Below are 17,603 nucleotides of genomic sequence, written 5' to 3'. Positions count from 1 at the left end.
TGGAAAGTGGTTGGTGGAATATAACATACTTCATAAATCTCACAAAAGTTTTGAAGTATCAGAATGTAGCGTGTTAAGGTTTGGGAAGTATTGATATAAAGTCTTTAGATTTAATGCAAGGCTTACATATTGTATGGCCCCAAACAAAATATACATCTGTAAAGTATATCAAAGAAGAAAATCCAGAAGAAATCAAGGATTTTACGTTTATTTGTATTATGAACTTTGCACATAATGTTGACATCAGCACAGGAGACACTCTGCAGTGTCATTCCTTGAAAGAAAACAAAACCTTCTGCAGCACTTGCATGCCTCTGAATTTACGCTATACAGACGGTTCAAGTCGTTCAGTGGTCCAGGAGGATATCTACAGACAATAGTATAAAACACAGCTAAATACAACTCATTTCACCATTTTCAGAAGTCCTGGAAAACATTTGAAAAAAAAACAACCAATTATTGTCTGCAGAGGCTCAGGCGATGAAATCCAGTGGTCTGTTGAATCCACCTTTACGATTCATGTACTGCCTGTAAAAAAGAAAAATATGATTACATCATCGATCTCCTCCCTGCACCAATACATTACATCATCAGCTACCAATGAGAATGCCGAGTGCTGGAGTTTTTAGCACCTGCTGAGGCGATTGGCTACAGTGTTAAGGACTGCCGTCTAGTCAGGTATCAAATGAACTTTTGTACATACAGCCGCTTCTACCAGTCTGCAAAATCAAACACGTCGCCTGCCGTCTGGACAATACCTATGCACCACGAAGCAAGGGGAATACCGTCTTGCTCAATCTATCTGCACGCCCCATGTTATCTGCAAGTCATAATACGACAAGACTAATGTAAACAAAGGCCTACTATCCCATATTCAAGGATAACGGGGGAAATCTAAGGACTTACAACTAATGTTTCAGATTTCTCCCGTCACAGAATGCACTGGAAATGACTATGAAGGCCAAAGCACTGATATAGCAAATCCTTCTTCACATCCAGGAACTAAATATAAGCTTGTTCGAAATTCAAAAGACCAAACATATTGTCTTTTTATTTTCGGAAAATACACCCCCTTCCCCCATGTATGTTCAAAAAATACAGCTTTGCCTAAACACCCTTCAGGGGGGGAACCAAATGATAAGAAAGCCACACTGCAGACTCTATACAAACAAATTGTGGGAAGAGCAATATGGTGGCAGAGATGACCTGCATGATGATGATGATATATAGAAGAGAACAGGTGCATTGGTCGGTTCCTAGGCCAGGCACATCCACCAGTATCACAAATTCTAAACCAGAAATCTGCTACAGTGCACTGCATCATGTTATGAGCTCTCCAAAAAAAAAAACACTTACATTTGACCTGTGCCTGCTCCCGTGAAAGAGAAACACTAAAAACACTAAATATATAATGCAGGCTATGGGCAAACCATCCAAAAAGGCAACCGGCTCAAGGGCTTGCTTTGGGACATGCAGAACAAAATCTGACTTATAGGGACTTTCCCACTGCATACAAGGCATCCGACATGTGACTCAAGTAAGACATGCTTGTTCCTGCTGGCTTTAAAACACATTTAATATATTTCTTATATGCTTTGTGCTGTTCCTTCATTTTAACTGAACTCAACTAACGACCAAACTGTTCTACATTATTTTTGGCATTATTTATGTCATTCACATACTTGATAGTGCTTTCAGTGCTCGACATAAAATGTATTCTATTTACGGTACTGGACTATTAGTATTAGGAAACAATAGTGGTCTTATTAAAAGTATTGCTGCTTTGATGGATAAGTCATATAGGCATTATAGTAGGTTGCACTAGCAGAGTATGATAAAGGATCATTTGGTTTTGAAATATTTCATAGGCTACTGAAATACTGAGCATACGCTGTAGGAGAATGCCATTATTCTTGATGGTTGCCTTCATCTAACCAAATGGTCAATTACCAAAAATGCCTGTTTACAGCCATCCCTCATCCACTACTAACAGATATTATGCTATTTGTCCACAACACTAATTTGAACTGCTTTTGATGTTCAGATGGCACAGAGTGTTGGGAAAGGAGGGCTGGTGCATGGACACTCTACTTCAAAGCTCACAAAAAGCAAACACTTTAATTTACAAAATATGTGTTTGCAATACTTCAGAAACGATTCAGTAACCATTGAATATCCCAACTTTGGTTTAAATTCACTGCTGGTTACACTCCAGGAAAACTGGAAATGAAATACAGGTGTGTAGACCAAATGTCTATAAAGAACTGTCTGGTATTAGCCAGCCTAACAACTGCCAATAAAAGCAGATTTGGTTGATTTACTCCGCAAAGACAGATAAAGAAAAAAAAGATGAGCCATGGTGGAACGGACCTGTATTTTCTCTTCTGCGAGACATTGATTGCATGGGCATTGACTGATCCATTCTTCTTCTTGCCCTGTAAAATGTAAAAAGATGCAGTTAGAAACAAAAATAACAGTTCAACGCTAATATCTAATGTTGCTTCACAGCCTCGCTTGAACACTTATTGCATTGGCCCCATTCCCCTTATTTCAGCGCATAGATTTTTTCTTCCTTAACTATGACATACTTGCATGGCATAGTCTACACATAGCCCAAAACATACTTCAGCGCAGGGCAGAACAATGCTACTTCTGAGTATTCTGCCACCTTGTGGCTAGTCGAAAGACAGTATCTTGCAGGTCACAACTTAAAGGAACACTTTACCGTTTTTTCAAACTACGTTATTCCCTTAGGCGCAGTAATATCCTCACTCTTGCACTTTCAGCTTCACTTTGGAATGAGGATATTACTGCACCGAGTCTAAGTGTTCCCAATTGTTATTCCGCCACACAATATAGTTATCCCTCTCACCTGCTTAGAAATGAAAATGCATGTTTTATTTTGTCTCACCATACGTGGTGGTGTGACTACTCGTATAACTGTATTTTAATAGTAATTAGGGAAAACATGGAGGTGTTTGGTCGCTTCTAACTTCATCTCTGTTTGGATCCTAATGAATGAACTGGACTAGCTAAGTGCTATCAAAGTAGCGCCACGCACCAGAGCCAGTGAGTGCACGCATTGAAACGTGAGGTATGCATCAACTCGTCTTAGTTAAGGGAATAACATAGTTTAATATGAAAAAACGGTGAAGTGTTTCTTTAAAGGAGCACTCTAGTGATTTCACACACAGATCTCCGTTTCTCGAGGTCACCGAGTACGGTCGGTATGAAAGCAAAACAAAAATAAAAAATAAAAAATACAATCGGTTTTACTCAAGTTGCTACTGTCAGCAGCTAACGCAACCAGGCAGCCACAGCGTTATACTCTGGGGGCATGTTCGTGAGCCCCCATGCTGATGCCCCCAGAGTGTAGTGCTGTAGCTGAAACGACAGAAAGCACTACAGCACATAACGTTTAGGGAAATTAAGGAGTAGCCATAAAGGAAGGGCAGTAAAATAACCCAAATAATAAACTCATCACTCATTATATCAACATCTCACCTTGGAGCTGTCGAATGATCCAAATCCCATTAATTTCATCATCTCGATCTCCTCTTCAGTCTTGCCCTGCATGTCTTCCTCTGTGCAGAAAGAAAGAATAAATAAAATAAAAACCAAGCAGAAATGTGACGAGAGAATTTCAAATAGGGGTGGACATTACAAGCGCTGCTCGACAATGAGAGAAACCACATATAATGCAAACAGTTACTCACCTGATATTTGATGCACTTTCGCAGGTTTGTCTTTCTTATCATCATCACGTCTATCTTTTCGCTGTGGAGAGAGGGAAGAGGAACGGTGGCGGCGAGGGGACCTGTTCAGAAAAAACACAGGCACAGGCACAGCTACAGCGACGGTCATCACTTTCTCAGCATAGACATCTCCACGACGGATTACTGGCTAGTAAATACAAGTCCTGTAACATGCTTTCAAACCTCATGTAACACTTACCTAGAGCGTCGCCTGTGTGGAGATCGGGAACGGCTGCGACGTCGGTCCCTGTCTCGAGACCTGGAACGTTCTCGTTCTCGGCGTCGTCTCTCACGGTCTCGGGAAGACGAACGTGACCGACGCCTCTCTACAAATCACAACAGAGGACACAAGTACTGATTTTGATTTTATAATTTTCTGAACAGTTCACCTTAGATTTTTCACATAGCAATGGACCCATGATATGAAACTGGCATCTAAGTATAAGTATACTTTTTTGATCCCATGAGAGAAATTCGATCTCTGCATTTAACCCAATTCGTGAATTAGTGAACACACACAGCACGCAGTGAACACACAGTGAGGTGAAGCACACACTAACCCAGAGCAGTGAGCTGCCTGCCCAACAGTGGCGCTCGGAGAGCAGTGAGGTGCCTAGGTGCCTTGCTCAAGGGCACTTCAGCCGTGGACTGGTTGTACAAGCTCGAAGTCATAACCAGTAGGCCACAGCTGCCCCCCCACCTCCATCTCTCATGAAAACATCAGTAAACTATGTGTATGTTTGTGGTATCCAGCAGACACTTTTGCAGGTTTCATCACCATCTTCCTTTCCACAGGTGTATGAAATCAAGCACCTAGATTATGAATGCAGACTGCATGACGTTTGATTAATACACCTGTGGAAAGGGACCTGAAGAAAACCATGAATAGTTTTTCAGGTCAGCTGACTTGAGAGCACTTTTTTTTGAGCAAATGGTGTAACCCTTGTTTGAAAGAAAAGAGAACTTCTCCAGTCTGATAGAATGACTGATTAGCAAGTGTAACTGGTGGTGAAAAAAAAAACATATGGCAAAGACTGGTAGTTGGCAAAACCATTGGCATCTCTGGAATTCAGCCATTTTCTCCCAGCAGCTTTAAGTTCCTAGTTCATTTCGTAAAGGGATGCTGTCAACTATAAAACTAACGTTAATAACCGGCTATTTTAGTAAACTAATTAATGGGTTTTAACTACTTCTCAGAAAAACAAATCAAATTATCTAACTGTAGTTAAGTTGCATTATAAATGTTAATGCTATGATGGTAGACTCGCCTGTGCGCAAATAGGTGTCATCTTGGTTTTTGTTTAGGAAAAAATGGCCGACAACGTTAACGTAATTCTTTCACCATATTCCAAACATTAAGCTATACTTTCAATAAACTACATGTCTCAGCATGATCCACAACATAATATGACCACGATGGCATCCTACAGCCATGCGTAACATTGTAAAGTAACGTCAACTTAGCGTTGGCTGGTTAACACGTTGTGTGGCTTCACACATGGACAGTAGCGGTAACATTCGAATACGCTGGTAGATGTGACATTTCAATATAGCTATAAACCATCTACATACAGAAACAAATCTAACATAAATGACAAGCCGCAAGATCGGCTGGCTGGCTAGCTAGCTAGCTAACTAGGCTAAGTTAGCTATCAGCAAACCAGCAACAATAACATTGGCGATTTTTTTCACATATCATAACACCTATGGTAGAAATCTAACATTAAAACAAACCTCGTCGTGGAGGCGTCCTGCTTCTACTTCGCCCCATGGCTCCGGCTTTACAAAAACCCAATTATATCAGAAATAAATGTTTTGTGTTTGCTTCTGACGACGAAAAGAAAATTCAAGAAACCTCGGACGGACCCTCACCTGATAACGTGTCCCCCTAGGAAACAATGGTAACGCTAAAATAGGTTCCCCCCTCTTTATGATGGCGCTAGCTGGCTAATGTGATCCCCGCCTAAGGAGTATTACCGCCACCTACTGGTAAACCTACTGAGATGCACCAAAGAGCTAACATTCTGGCAAAAAGTGGAATCACTACTCTGGGATGATATTCATTCAGTTAGGTTTTTTTTTTTTTTTTTTTTTTTTTTTTTTAATTTAAACCAAATAAATTTAGGCAAATCACAGATGTGCCTAAAAAAAGTATATGTGTGTGTGTATAGGCTATGTAAAATGTACACACACACACACACACACACACACACACACACACACACACACACACACACACAGACACATTGTAGTAATTTAAGGCAATTTTATTTCATTAAAATTCAGATAGTTTGCTGTCAATGCCATTGCCATGATAGGCCTATGTCTTTCCCAAATAAAGGTTTTAATGGTCTTTGCTCTTCTATGAGATAGATAGATAGATAGATAGATAGATAGATAGATAGATAGATAGATAGATAGATATACTTTATTCATCCCCAAGGGGAAATTACAGATAAAGCATCATCCTAAATTACCCTCTCCCCCGGTCTTTTACCTGACATGCAACTCCATATTATCATTGACTGTAACCTTCTTATTTTCTTCAAGTAGTCATCTTTATTCATTCTTAATTGGAACAGCACCAAACAAAAGTTCCAGCATCATCTCCTTGCCAAATGCAGATTTGTGATTTGTCTCTGAATATCACTCTCATCCAATCATCCACAATCCACATAAAAATATAAAGATGACTGACTGAAAAAAGGTTTACACAGTCACTGATATATTGAAACTGTCAATAGGTCTATATTCAAACTAATTCATATGCTGCTACTGCCAGTGGTCCATTTAAGATTTGATGTTTAATCCAGGAGAATACCAGAAAGTTCTGTCCAGCCATTTGAGGGTAAGACAAATGGTACAGAATCAATACTTGTCTTTGCGACAAAGACAGATAGTTAGCTTTTTTCTTTATACTGTAGAAAATAACAGTTATTAAGAATATGGTAAACAAATAACTCTTACATCTTAGGAAGTTACAGTCAAAGACTGCAGTATTTAATGGTGTCCATTAGCCTGGGTGTTCCCATCCTGCCTTGCACAGTGAGAAGTGGTAGGCGCTAGCCAGGCTAAGTGTCCATAAGAAATACCATATTTCATACTTATAAATTATCTTTTTTGAAAATAGAAGTAGCCAACATCTGAATCACAGAGACTGAAAATAACAAAACCTCATTAGCATCACGTATAGATCATGTAGTAATATACTATAACTGCGATTGAAACACTATCTGCTCAGAATGAGCACAAACCCTTGGATTACATGGAGAGACCAGAAGAATCAATACAACAAAAGTAGTCAGTCAAGCTCGGGTTGGATTGCTTTCATCTTTAATGGTTGGTACATTTGAACCTAGCAGTAACCACTTTACATTCTAATATGACATGAACATTGTATCCCAGCAAATATAGACACAAAAGCATTTAAATAATAGTAACAGACCATAAAAATAATTACAGCAGTGAGGAGCGCTTTGCATACATACATTTCTTTACGAAAAAAAGAGAGAGAATGTGGAATGTTTAGTGCCTTTCAGAGTTGGGCTTTCAGTCATTCTGGACATTTCAAACTGCACGTTTCTGTTTCTTTGACCAAAAACAAAAAGCCAAGATTATGAGTTCATTTCATTTGTACTTTTCCCTGCAGTTCGGACATGAAATTCAATCATCATTTAAGGGCAAAGGATTACATCTGCATAATACCTGCACTGACCTGTAGTAGCACACATCTTGTGTCTGTGACCATCAAGTGACTGAGTAGTATGGACATACAATGAGTGTTTTTTTAAATAACATTCTTTTTTTCTTCAAAATATAAGTGTTAAGTGCATGATTATGCTGAGCCATGAGAGGTTAATGTGAATTTGGAACATCACTGTTTTCTGTGAGCATGGTTGTTGCCTGGTGCATCGTTTTTGCATTATTTTTCGTGCTTGTTGTGAAGTCAACTCAAAATTCAAACATTCCTTTAGGGGGGAGTAATTGCTGTATGAGTAGGTGTACGTATAGGTGTGTGAGAGAGAAGTAATATGAAGTAAGAGGTGAATACCAAGATGTGCGACTGAGTGAGTTTACAACATTCTCAATGTGAAGATGACACATGTGAATATGTGAATGAGTGTGTGTGTGTGTGTGTGTGTATATGAGTGTGTGTGTGTGTGTGTGTGTGTGTGTGTGGGGGGGGGGTGTATGTGTGTGTGTGTGTGTGTGTGTGTGTGTGTGTGTGTCATTGTCTGTGAGTTGCCATGGCATCCCTTCAGGTCTCCACCTTCTCCACCTTGTCCTTGTCCTTCTGCTTCTTGCTCTTCTTCAGGAAGGACGGAGCTTTGAACTTCTTCTTCTTCTTCGAAGGGGACTTGGAGGGCGAGCCCTCGGGGGTGATGCCGGCTGGCTTGTTGGGGGGTGTGGTGGGGGGAGCGGTGTCGTTGGTGGTCAGAGCCTTCATCCCTTTCTCCAGCTCCTGCTGCTGCTGCTTCTCATCCTCCGCGCTGCCGTTTTTAACCACCTCGTTGGCTTCGGAGGGTTTCGAGCCATCTGGAGACGAAACCAAACAAAAAAAGAATTAAAAAAATACAAAATGAGCATGTGGGGAACGGGAAAAGCAATGGACGACCAGCTTAAATCACTTGGACATCTCTGTGTAACACAGCATCTGTGCTCAAGGCAGTGCAGCTGTTGTCAAACATGCTTTTATCGAGTTGTGTGCAACGGTCTTACAGTTTCTCAGTACTTACTAGTCAGACAAGATCTTAGTACCAGGGGACACCCCTACAATTCAATACGGACAAACATAAACAAGGACAGACAGACAGACAAACAGAGGAAGACATGTACACAGGTGTGGAGACAGATGAATGACACAAGAGCACTGAAATGTTTCACGCCAACATTGATAGGGAGACAGACAGATCATGAAGCATCCAGTATATATACGTATATAAGGCATCATATATATCCCATATATCCCATACATGTCAGCGCATGTAGCAGGGGCTGTCAACACAATAGCACAGAAGGCACAGGCATGAAGCACAATATGAAGAAATAATACTGACACACGCACACACCATTTCTGGTTGGTGCTTGGCTATTACTTACATTCAAAATGTTCATACAAGAGAGAGAAACAGACAGAGAGACAGATAGAGAGAGATAACCACACACTAGACTGGTTGTGCAGCAACTTTAACGTGAACTATATTATAACATTAAAATGTAGTCATTAAAAAAGGTCATTAAAATATTCATTCATTCAAGTCAAACTGGAATGTCACGTTTAAAGTGGCTGAACTGCAAGTCTTGTGTGTGTGTGTATGTGTGTGCCTTTTTTTTTTTTTTTTTAAACTCTACATACAACCATGATGCAGCCCACAGAATGTTCCGCAGAGGAGCGCAGATGCTGGCGTGTCCTGACGACATGCACCCGAGTTTGGGGAAGTGGTAGGTGTAGGGGTGGGGTAAGTGTGGAGGGGGGGTGACGGTGTTGGGTCTCACCTTCAGGAGGGGGTTTGCTGGGGGAAGGGACCTTTGTGGGGGAGGAAGCTGGGGGAGTCCCAGCTTCATTGGCCTCTTCCCCGTCTGACAGACGCACAGAACAAAGAGGGAGAGAGGAGCAGAGGAGGAACACAGGGAGACACAGGACAGTGGGTAAGGAGCCAGTGCAACGGGTAGCAGAGCGCACGTGTGTGTGTGTGTGTGTGTGTGTTTGACTATGAGAGTGTGTGTGTGACTGAGTTGGAGTCTGTGAGCGTGTGTTGATGTGAGTGTGTGTGTGTGTGTGTGTGTGTGTGTGTGTGTGTGTGTGTGTGCGTGTGCGTGTGCGTGTGCGTGTGCGTGTGCGTGTGCGTGTGCGTGTGTGTGTGTGTTACACTCTGTTGGGGTCTGTGAACGTGTGTTGATGTGAGTGTGAGTTAACAGAGCACAGAGGTAGGGATCTGCTTGTTACAGGACAGGGTTGTGGTTTGGGTTAAGGTGCAGTTACAGAAGTCATTCACACACACAGAGGAAAGGTGGGGCTAGTAGACACAAGTAGTTGACCAGCCAAGAGAGTGAGAGTGCAAGTGGGTGAGTGTGTGCCTGAGCGATCGTCAGTGAGCAATGAGTGCGAGTGAGAGAAGAGAAATGGACAGAGGGCCATTAGTGCATGGTGAGTAGTCTGTGAGTAGTTTGTGAGTGAGTGAGTAATTCTCGGCAAGGCTGTTAGTGAGCACACACAGTCATACCTTCTGCTCCACTCAGCTGCTTCTTCTGGACCTCCGCTCGATAATCCTCCAGCACCTGGTCCGTGAGCTCGTTGAAAGGGTTGGGGGGCTCAGGTTCAGGGGTGCTGGGCTCCGGTGGAGGCTCTGGGGACTGGTGGAGAGAAGAGACCAGGAGCACAGGTTAGCTTTAACTTATTGGCCTATAACTTAGCTTTCTCCCTGCCCCAGACTGTGATTCCTTACCGGTGGACTGTTGTCCGTGATGACACTTGCGAGCACTTGGGATTGGGGTCCAGCTGTCTTCATGTCCTGGCGATTCTGCTGCCGAATCTGAATAATGAGTAATGACAATATCAGAACAGAAATTGTACACACACACACTGCCTACAGTAGAGCGGTCCACAGTGAGAAGGTACACATTTCACATCTAACTTAAAGCACATCTTGATCACTGTGTTCATATTGTTTATTGATTATTGAATGGTACTTCTCTTATACCTTGTTCCTCGTTTCCAGCACTTCCTTTGGATTGGTGAAGAGTGGCACAAACTGATTGGGGTTCTCAATCTTTATGGCTTGCCCACTGGTTTGAGTGATCTCCTCAGACTTCAACCACTTGGGAGACACAATATACAGTTTTCAAAGTTAAGAAGTAGTAATGCATTTGCTTTACCTTTCTTTTGATGCAGACAGACAGTTAAGGCTACTGCCATAGACACCCAATATATGACAGCAGAACTGGATGTTGAGTCCCCACTTAACAGGCTAGTAAGGAAAGCTGGCCATTAGCATAAGCCCGTCTCTCTCAGCCCCTACCATTATATCGCTTTGTCTGCTGTACACCTGACTGTCTTACGCGCTTTATTAGCCCTCCTACACAGTACTGTGGTTCAAACATCTACATCTTTTTCAACTCTTTAAATGTTTACACTTCAGTGAGTGATTTTTATCTCTGTAAGATGTATGTGTGTATGTGCATTTGTTGTGTTATGGTTGCATAAGCTACTGGATGCCTACAACATCTCTTGGGATGAATACAGTATCCATCCATCTATCCGTCTGTCTATACCATGCTTATGTTAGCCACCAGGGGGCATGAGAGATGCTGCATCGGCTGGCGTGGTACTGGGCTTTCTCTGCATTGCAGAGGGTAGGGGAGCGAGAGCCAGAGAGGAGGCAGGTGGGAGGAGCGTTGGGTGGGAACACGAGATAATAAAGAGAAAAGAGAAAGGACCGGCCCCCTCCCTGCGAGGTGTGGGACTACACAGGGTACACTCAGCAAAATGCGCCTAAAAGCACGCTCTCGCTCCATCTGCTTAATAAATAAGAGGGAATATGTGCATATAAAAACAGCTGTGTAACAGCAGCTTGGTCCTGGGCTATTGTTATGTAATCAAGCAAAAAAAAAAAAAAACGAGCAGCAGATGATGCAACTCTTGGACGGAGTGATGCAACACACAACAAACAAACAAACAGTGAACTTAATATTCACACTGAGCGTTGCGAGTGCTGATATAACTAATGGCCTGGCTGGCAGGCACACTCATTAAGCAATGATGATAGGAATGGCTCCGCTGGACTCACGCTCACCGTGGTGCGCTGGTGCCCGGGGCTGGCCTGGTCCTGGTTCACCTTCTGGTACTGGTTGGGGGTGTTGAGCCACCGCGTCCTCTCCTGCTGCTGCTTCTGGGCGTGGGGGTGGAGGCGCGGGTGGGGGCTCACGCCATCCTCTTTGAAGTTGAAGGCTGTGACGGTGGCCGGGATCTCCACCTCCCGCTTGGTCCGCGAGCGCTCCAGCAGCACGGGGAAGCGGTAGGCGTAGCCAGTGCGGTAGCCCTGTCAGAACCAAGAGAGGGGGAGAGGCGTGTTGTTGTTTTTGGGGCTCGGGAGTATTGCGCTTATCAGTCATTACGGTGTTCTTGTTGTGCTTCAGTTAATACACTGGGTAGGCTACGCTTTCATGGTGAACACAGGCTGGATCATGATCTAATTACTCAAATTGGCCACCTACTGTGTGTGTTTACAATTCTCCATTAAGCAGGATGACTGTGTATAATTCGAATAGCCGGATGTGAAAGATATGACGTAATTTAACTCTAGCCTGATATAAAAGACATGATGTGGTATTCTAGAATCATATCCTAGCAACTAGCATTTCTGCAGTAAAGATGCTTGGTTACTAACTCCGCTTCAGCCCTCTCTGTTGTAAACAAGACATTTAGCCACCAGCAAGGTTACAGGAGTGAACACAATTGGGGCAGCGGATTTTTGCAGATATGATGCTGAGCTCAGCTCGTAGTATTCATAGTGAGCACCAATCCCCTGTCATATTGAAAATGTGATTAATATTTAGAACCACACATTGACTATTTGTATCTCCATGTTACCATAGTCATTACAGCAGTAAATATTTTGTGCATGACATTTTGTGTGTAAATTCTACATTCAGCAGAGAAGGCGAAGCATATTCCTAATATTTATGTTATGAGTTTTCCCTGTGAAATGTACCTGTAAGCATTTTTCTGTAATTAATGTGTTTATGCATACATACACACACACACACACACACACACACACACCGATATACTGTATACATGCATGCATCTTCCTATACAAATATCTCCATGCTCAGGCTTTATGAAACAGAATATGTGTAGGAGTTCTATCTCATACTTGGATATGGATTGGCTCGTGATCATATCAGCCTCTACTGCAGAAGCTAGAGTGCAGATTCACTAAGTGATTTGGGTTCATTGGAATTGGGCTGAGATTGATTACAGTACCGCTGACATCCAAACAAAACCAGTCCAGCCTAAAAAAAAACAGCCTAATAAGATTTGTCATTATTTTGGCCCAGTTAATGCAGGAAGGGTATCACACCAATTACTCCAGGCCTTGCGGGTGCGTTAGTTCTAGGTACTGAAGATCAATGGAAGAGAACTCGCAAACGAGTTCTCTTCTTCCATTGATAATTATTTTGGCCAGCAGCTTGTCACATAGTGACGGCTCCTATCTGTCATCTCACCAGGTTGTCCAGGGTTCTCATCAGAGCCTCAAACTCCTGCTCCCCCAGGCGGCTCTTGTGCAGCGGGCCGAACGTGGAGCCGGCCCAGCCCACGGTGCCGGTGGGGTTGGGCTTGTGGGTGGCCCGGTCCAGCATGATGAGGTTCTGCTCCCCTCCTGCACAGCACAATGCTGACACCTGTCAGAGGTAATAGAGAACTGCAGCTGTTACAGAGTCTGGCCTCAGGCAGATAAGACAAATGTGCCATAGGCATGCACAGCAGTGCACAAAGAAGCACACCATGTCACACATACACACACAAAAATGAGTATATATCTATCTATATCACACACACATGCACGCGCACGCACACACACACACACACACACACACACACACACACACACACACACACACACACACCAGGATACAAAATTGATGCATTCCCACCACATTCACAGCCTCCTCTATATGTACACCCCCACACAGAGATAAAAAGGGTGAGAGGGCCGGGTGAGAGTCAGAGAAAGAGGGAGGGAGAGTCCATTCCCACAGTGAGGAGGGGGCAGTGGTGTCTTTATCACCTGAATCTGGCAGGCAGCCTGGATGTGGTAGATAGTATAGAAGGCCTCTTCCACCGACTCTCCCAGAGCCACAATCCCATGGTTCCGCAACACCAGCACCTGCACGGAGAAACTCAATAAGTGATCCCCATACCAAACAGCCATTCAATCACAATCTACTCACAGCGATCCATAATCCCATCTCCACTCTCCTGCTCTCCGTTCTCTAGTTCTCTTCCTGGTCTTTTTTCCAGGAATTTGCTCTGAGTGATTATTGATTTATTAATGTTGCCTCTTGAGTAATGGACTTCCGTTTGTTTTATACATTATCAATTAATATGCATTGATTTTTTTTTTTGAAGGGGGGGAGTTCCTTGCTGAGAGGATCATTCAGACGTACAGTATCCCCCAGTTAAAATCCGATTGCCACTGTCTAGAATAGATGGACTGATTTTTTGACCATATCCGTTACATGTACCTTGCAAGTGGGCCCGAGACTTTTCTGCAGCTCCACCCGGTCCTCCTCTTCCTCCATCACCCCATTGTAGTCCAAATAGGCCACGTCTCCCACCAGCAATGCCTCATGGGATAGGGGCAGCAGGCCACACTTCATGGCAGAAACCTGCAGACGAGATTTCATTAAAATCTCATTTACTGGCAGTGATCCCGACAGGATGCTTTAATAATGAATGAAAACATAGAATGAATAATGAAAATACAGTAATGAATAGCGTACAGTCCTAGAGGAATTTTTGCTCCCTGACATTTCTTCGAGCACATTAAACTTCCTTTTTCATGTCAGTATATCATGCACACATACTAGTTGACATTCTTTTCAACACTGAATTCCAATTCACCTGCACCAGGTATTCTGACTGATTGTCAGTGAGTATTCCACCTGATGTGCACAATCTATAGTCTATTCATGGGTTTCATTTCGACAGGTGCATAAAAGCAAGCACCTATGAATGCAGACTGGTGCCATGGTGCTTGATTAATACCCATGTGGAAAGGGACCTGGTGAGACACATGAATACGGGTTGTTCGCTAAGCGAAGAATATCGCGTCGCCATGACTCACCGCAGCAGTGGCCGGTGTGTGGAGGTGCAGGAGGCATCGGACGTCAGGACGGGCCGAGTAGATGGCTGAGTGCAGGCTGAATCCCGCCAGGTCCACGCCCAGAGTGGTGCTGCCCTTCTCCACCACCTCGCCCAGAATATTCACCTTCACCTGAGGACCACATACAGTAGCAGCCCTGACATCAGCACTGACTCACACCAGGCTGAGAGATGTCTCCAGCTATAACTCTCAAGGAACACAATGGAAGAATTTATATATGTTCCCTTGGCGTCAATATTCAATGCCATTTGGCACTAAGACAGTACCCAGTTTGTCATAAACTGACGGAAACGAGTCACGATCCTACCCGATCAACAACGCTATATTGTGGAATATCAAGCATTCCGAGGGCGCACTGGCAATGCCAGAGACTTCATTATCATCTGTATTATGAGTCAGCGCATAGCATCAGAACGAGTTTGAGGCCATTGAGTGTAAAATAGGGATGACACCAGTACACTCACTTACACAGTCACAAGTCACACAGATGCACAAAACCAGACACACAATCTGTATTGTTTATATATCCTCACTTGCAAGCGTACATACTTACTGACTCACGCAACATATCATCCTCGAGCTCAGCTTGCCACTGATAATATTCCATTACAGAAAAGACTGTTTCCAAAGACAATGTATCGACTCCACATGACTAGCTCTCGAGTGTCACCCTGAGGCTTGCCTGCTCCGAACCGTAGGACTTTTAAGAAGATTATTCAAATGAATTTCAGAAATTTCAGACATCTGCATTTGCATCTCCTTTCTTTGAATCTTTCAGCTCGAGGCTGTGTTTGCTGAAAAATTCTAATTACAGAATTGATTTGTGTGTGTGCGTGCGTGCATGTGTGTGTGTGTGTGTCTGTCTCTGTGGGTGGGTTGTTTCAGTGTGTGTGTGTGCGTGTGTGTGTGTGCATGCATGTGTCTGTGTGTCTGTGTGTCTATGTGTGCCTTTCTGTCCGTCTGTGTGTGCAGGTTCAGCTGAATCAATTAACCAATCAAACTACTTTGTAGCTTAAAATCTGTTTACATGGAAACTAGCAGGCTATAGCCACATTTTGCCTTTAATGGTCTCCCCATGGAAGTTGTACTGCCTGACATTCCCAGCCAGGGCATCATTATGTGAAAAGCTTCAGTCCTGACCCATAAGCTTATACCCAGTATTCATCAGCAATAAAGGATCATGTATAATGTTGTTAACTCACCAGGTTGGACGCTGTGGCCTCTCCATAAGCCAGACCGTCCGGCAGCACCAGGAAGTGCTCCTGTTCTTTGCTCACACGTATCTGCAGGACAAGGACAAAAGCAAATGTGAGTGGAATAGAATATGATTACGCAGCAGTGGCAGAAAGTGCGCAGTCATGCCCAGGTTCACATCTTACCACCCCAAACGCTCCGACTGTATTTTTCAAACAATCAACCTGCCAATAGACTCTGCCAAACAGACAAAATAATGGATATGAAGAGTGAGACTCGCCAATAAAAGAAGGCTAATCAAAATCTGGTTGCAACATGGTTTTATAAATAGTATGCAATGACAAGCTCAGACAAACCTACACTGTACTATCATCAAAAGGGAAGAATAGCTACCCCAAATTACGGTTGTAGTTTGATCATATGCATTAGGATGCCTTTGATGAAATTTCCAGATTTTGAGATGACTTCTTTTTAAGGCAAAGTGTTTTCATGTACCCAGAAAAAAAGAAATACTCTTCAAAAAGGAACACTGAGACATGCCTTGTCATCGCTTTGTTTGTCATGCAGCCCATATGAAAAAGAAATAGAAAAAACTTATACTGCCAGCAATGTGTTCTATATACAAAACTTGGATGATTTACTCTTGAAAGTGGCCCCTTTCTCGTTTTCCTCATACAATGTCATATATAGCCCTTACAGGTTACAAAGTTTTATATGTTTCAGGTTACACAGATTTACTAAAAAACGATATAGGGAGGACACTATCCGGCCAGGCTGTATTGTTTCAAAATGAATAAAGTCTGGGTTTGATGAGGAATAACATCATAGTTATGAACCAGTCAATGGGCCAGGTCAATTATTTGGCACAACACGCCAAAGATAAAGCTGAAAGCAACATTTTTTGCAACAGCGGTTGCAAATGTAGCGGTGCGTGCGGAGAACAGGGACAGGACACTGACCGTGAGGCAGGCGCGGTTGAGGTGGGCCCAGCCGTACAGGTCCAGCAGGCGATGCACGCTGGCCAGCTTACAACGCATCAGACGCTCCCCTTTTGCCAAGGTGCCCGGTTCCCATCCTTGCATGTCATTAATGGGGGTGACCATGGATGTAGCTAACAACAGGAAAAGAACAATTACAGTGCAGTCAGGAGCACTTTGTCAAGAAAATAGTTTTATTTACTACTGCATGAAATACACTTTAGCGATATGCTCTGTCCTGGGGGAGAGAGCAGCAACAAACCCTCCATGGGGTACAGAACAGAACAAACATCAACGACAAGACATTGATAAGTCAGAAGTATGAGGGGGTTAAGGGGAGGAGGTGGGTGGCAAGGTTGCAGAAAACGCTGATGGCAGCAGGTTGGCAAAGGCACTTTAAATAAGCACTCTGAATGATCTCCGCCAATGAAAGCGGGGCCTGGCCGGTTGGCACTCAGCTGGCAATCAGCGGTTAGATTGACAGTCAGCTGGGCCATCCAGGGAAGCTAGCGAGACTCCGTGACCTGCCTGAACTAACGCTGTGCTCCATTCATTTGCACTCAATTTCACCTGCCTGGAAAAGTGATATGTGCTCGACTGCTCCTCCTCAATAATTGAATGTGTGTGTCAGTGAACTGAATTGGATGTGAACGTATAGGCTAATACGACATTTAAGAGCTACATAATAACAATGTTAAGGTGCTGATACATGGGGCAACCTTTTTGTGCAATGTTGCTGGGCAACCAAAAAAATGGTTCCATGTGTTCTGATTGGATAATCATGACAA

General features: G+C 43.3%; 2 protein-coding genes across 7 annotated transcripts in view; both read right to left on the bottom strand.

Annotated features, from left to right (window-relative positions):
* Positions 1-192: 192 nt before the first annotated feature.
* Positions 193-5,652, bottom strand: snrnp27 (small nuclear ribonucleoprotein 27 (U4/U6.U5)). Its single transcript, XM_062543125.1, has 6 exons — positions 5,490-5,652; positions 3,955-4,081; positions 3,717-3,817; positions 3,505-3,584; positions 2,371-2,435; positions 193-528 (listed from the first exon to the last, which is right to left on the bottom strand). Exons 1-6 carry the CDS (start codon positions 5,524-5,526, stop codon positions 474-476), a joined length of 465 nt encoding a protein of 154 aa, XP_062399109.1. The 5' UTR covers positions 5,527-5,652; the 3' UTR covers positions 193-473.
* A 1,419-nt stretch (positions 5,653-7,071) lies between these two features.
* The window catches only part of add2 (adducin 2 (beta)), a 16,512-nt gene continuing 5,980 nt past the window's right edge, over positions 7,072-17,603 (bottom strand). Inside the window, exons 4-16 of one of the 6 annotated variants that reach the window (XM_062543120.1) lie at positions 16,798-16,949; positions 15,847-15,927; positions 14,606-14,755; positions 14,004-14,147; positions 13,547-13,645; positions 12,984-13,160; positions 11,543-11,794; positions 10,457-10,573; positions 10,202-10,288; positions 9,980-10,109; positions 9,252-9,335; positions 8,492-8,525; positions 8,155-8,291 (exon numbers count right to left, since the gene is read on the bottom strand). In XM_062543120.1, coding sequence (XP_062399104.1) covers position 8,291; positions 8,492-8,525; positions 9,252-9,335; positions 9,980-10,109; positions 10,202-10,288; positions 10,457-10,573; positions 11,543-11,794; positions 12,984-13,160; positions 13,547-13,645; positions 14,004-14,147; positions 14,606-14,755; positions 15,847-15,927; positions 16,798-16,949 — 1,508 coding nt within the window. In that variant the 3' untranslated portion in view covers positions 8,155-8,290. Of the gene's footprint in view, positions 8,292-8,491; positions 8,526-9,251; positions 9,336-9,979; positions 10,110-10,201; positions 10,289-10,456; positions 10,574-11,542; positions 11,795-12,983; positions 13,161-13,546; positions 13,646-14,003; positions 14,148-14,605; positions 14,756-15,846; positions 15,928-16,797; positions 16,950-17,603 lie in introns of all 6 variants that reach the window. The other 5 variants (XM_062543116.1, XM_062543117.1, XM_062543121.1 and 2 more) reach the window with 5 other exon arrangements.

This window comes from Sardina pilchardus, chromosome 8, assembly GCF_963854185.1.
Source record: "Sardina pilchardus chromosome 8, fSarPil1.1, whole genome shotgun sequence".
Classification (NCBI taxonomy): Eukaryota; Metazoa; Chordata; class Actinopteri; order Clupeiformes; family Clupeidae; genus Sardina; species Sardina pilchardus.
Note: the sequence above shows the minus strand (reverse complement) of the source record. Positions and strands in the feature narration are given on the sequence as shown.

What these genes read in the sequence shown, in the direction of transcription:
- snrnp27 (XM_062543125.1), bottom strand. Translation starts at nt 5,526, where the DNA reads ATGGGGCGAAGTAGAAGCAGGACGCCTCCACGACGAG. An exon ending in GATCATTCGACAGCTCCAAG is followed by an intron (nt 2,436 to 3,504) that starts GTGAGATGTTGA and finishes TACATTTTACAG; the next exon opens with GGCAAGAAGAAGAATGGATC. An exon ending in TCGCAGAAGAGAAAATACAG is followed by an intron (nt 529 to 2,370) that starts GTCCGTTCCACC and finishes TCTTTTTTACAG; the next exon opens with GCAGTACATGAATCGTAAAG.